This window comes from Sinocyclocheilus rhinocerous, unplaced genomic scaffold (assembly GCF_001515625.1).
Source record: "Sinocyclocheilus rhinocerous isolate Xijiao unplaced genomic scaffold, SAMN03320098_v1.1 scaffold1057, whole genome shotgun sequence".
Classification (NCBI taxonomy): Eukaryota; Metazoa; Chordata; class Actinopteri; order Cypriniformes; family Cyprinidae; genus Sinocyclocheilus; species Sinocyclocheilus rhinocerous.
The window spans coordinates 107187-110308 of NW_015660880.1; the positions used below are offsets into that span (position 1 = coordinate 107187).

Consider the following 3122-nt stretch of genomic DNA (forward strand, 5'->3'; position numbering starts at 1 on the left):
TTTTCCCACAGAGGAAGTGAGTTAGTCTAGTCGAGGCGCTGGTTAACTGTGGCTCTGTGTTTCAGGCACCGGTGACGTGGTGGCCATCATGATTCCCGAGCCGAAGGGTCGTGATCTGGTTCTTCTGATGGAGAGGAACATCTCCGTTCACATGCACATCACCATCGGAACACGCAACCTGCAGAAATACGTCAGCCGCACCTCTGTGGTCTTCGTCTCCATCTCCTTCATCATCCTCATGATCATCTCGCTGGCCTGGCTCGTCTTTTACTACATCCAGCGCTTCAGATACGCCAACGCCAGGGACCGCAACCAGGTACAAACCCGAGAAACCTCGTCTTATGAAATGCTTAAATGAGTTTTGCAGCCACTGTATATGTTAGACACACAATTTTGCTCAATCAATTTTGATCAGAATGATCATTTATGTGAAAATCAAATAAGGCTGAGTGATTAATCTAAATAAAATCGAAATCATGTAATGGCTTAGTGCGATTTAAGACGACCATAAATATTAATATTGTAATTTTACAGAAAAGAATAATTCTTATAATATTTTTTCTTGAATACATTTTTTTTTATTTTACACTGAAATATTACATTAATAATATTTCTTATTTAGTTTTTATATAATAATATTTATATATTTAAGTATTTGTTATTGTTTATAATAATAATAATAACATAATAATAAAAAAATATTAATAATGTTATATTTTAAATACTTAATTTTTTATTGTACAGTGAAATATTACATTAATATTTCACATTTTAGAAATGTATTATTATTATTGTTTATACAAAAACAATACAAATAAAAAATCAAATTATTATTAATTATTTTATTATGTTTTCTTACATATATAGAATTACATATATAATAATAGAATTATTATTAGTATAATTATATACTTTTTTCTTAAATACTAAATTTTTTATTGCACAGTGGAATATTACATTAATAATAATTCAAAGTTTAGTAGTATTTATATTTGTATTATTATTATTTATACAAATAATACAAAATAATAAAATGAAATTTAATAGCCACATTGATTATAAAATTGCAAAAAAACTAAACAAAACGGCCAAATTGTGTAGCCCTACAAACAAGCACAGCCAAAAAAAAAAAGTATTTTAATCTTAGAAAAAAAACAATTGTTCAGCCGTGAGATCAAACCACTTTCTTTCGCCACTGTTGCTTGTTTTTGGTGGTTTGCATGTTTGTGTGTGTTTGAACGCGACCCTAAAACATGATAACAGGCCACAGGAAGTGACTTTCATCACATGCCTGAAGGCAACAGAGCTTTCATTACAGCTCTCAGTCTTTAATTATTCTAACGAGAGACAGATGTACTGTAGGACATCACAGTCTGAAGTCGAAGGAGAAATGCGTTCATTAATAACGTTCTGTTCTCTGATTGGTCAGAGGAGGCTGGGCGACGCTGCCAAAAAAGCCATCAGCCAGTTACAAGTGCGGACCATCAGGAAAGGCGATCAGGTGAACCAATAAACACTCAATATTGCAGTCTTTAAAGCAGTGAGATTGAATTCAACACTCTCTGTTGTGTCTTATGATGTGTGTGCTTTTCTTTAGGAGACGGAGAGTGATTTTGATAACTGTGCCGTGTGTATCGAGGGTTATAAACCAAATGATGTAGTGAGAATCTTACCTTGCAGGTAAACACTCACCTGATGCTACTAACAAGATGTAGCTCGTTACATTAATACGGTTATTTCAATAGTAATACAGTAATATATATATATGCATATATTTTATAATTCATTTATATATTGTATATTTTTTTAATTGTTAAAATCGTTAGATAAGGCTGCATTTATTTGATTAAAAAAACAGTAAAATCAGTAAAATTGTGAAATATTATTACAATTTCAAATAACTGTTTTCTATGTGAATCTCTGTTAAAATGTAATTTATTTCTGTGATGCGCAGCTGAATTTTCAGCATCATTACTCCCGTCTTCAGTGTCACATGATCTTCAGAAATCATTCTAATATGCTGATTTGCTGCTCAAGAAACATTTCTGATTATTATCAGTGTTGAAAACAGTTGTGCTGATATTTTTTAATATATTGAATATTTTTGTGGAAACTGTGATGCATTTAATTTTCATGATTCTTTGATGAATAGAAAGTTTAAAAGAACAGCATTTATTTGAAATGGAATTTTTTTTTAACATTATAAACATCTTTATGTCACTTTTGGTCAATTTAATGCATCCTTGTGGAACAAATGAATTTTTAATAATAAAAAAAAATCACTGATCTCAAACTTTTGAATGGATATATTACATTGCTAATTTAAATAAGCAGTATTTAACAATCTTAATAATTACACATAATCACAAAAAACAACAAAATACATTTTTATATATCAAAGTTGCTAAACACTTTTTTTGCTGCAAAAAGAGGATGTAAAATGGTGTGCAGGTCTTTTTATATCAGTTCATTGGAAGCGTTCAACTGAAAACAGATTTGCAAACATGAGCGAGTATTAGACTGATCAACACGCTTCACTTTCTGCTTCTCGCAGGCATCTGTTTCATAAGGGCTGTGTCGACCCGTGGCTGGTGGACCATCGCACGTGTCCCATGTGTAAGATGAACATCCTCAAAGCTCTCGGCCTCACGGTTGGTGTTTCTCTCTCTCTCCCTCGTCGCTGTACAGAGGTCGTGTGCTGTTCGTGCATGTTTAGTCCTCCTTGAGTTGAAAGAGAAATGAGCTTAAAGCGGTCATAGGATGCCCATTTTCCACAAGTTGATATGATTCTTTAGGGTCTTAATGAAAAGTCTGTAACATAGTTTGGTTAAAATGTCTCAATGGTAGTGTAAAAAACACCTTTTTACCCGGTCAAAAACAGCTCTTTTCAGAGCAAGCCTGTAGCATTTCCCTTTAAATGTTAATGAGCTCTGCTGACCCCGCCCCTCTCTTCCGAGCTGCTCTCAGAGAGACTGTTTACTTTAGCCGCATTCATCGTGAAACTTGCTAATTAGCACATTATTAGGAAAGGCCATTTGCAAAGATTCATTACAAAACATTACACTCACTTTTTCTGTAGATGAGGCTGGATCACGAATGATTCGCGCGAACATAGACGCATT

The 3122-nt window shown here is 33.2% G+C and overlaps 1 protein-coding gene across 1 annotated transcript in view; it reads left to right on the forward strand.

Annotated features, from left to right (window-relative positions):
* Nucleotides 1–3122, forward strand: part of LOC107725723 (RING finger protein 150) — a 10931-nt gene that overhangs the window by 3137 nt on the left and 4672 nt on the right. Inside the window, exons 2-5 of the mRNA XM_016535102.1 lie at nt 66–316; nt 1430–1501; nt 1598–1680; nt 2555–2651. Coding sequence (XP_016390588.1) covers nt 66–316; nt 1430–1501; nt 1598–1680; nt 2555–2651 — 503 coding nt within the window. The remainder of the gene's footprint in view (nt 1–65; nt 317–1429; nt 1502–1597; nt 1681–2554; nt 2652–3122) is intronic.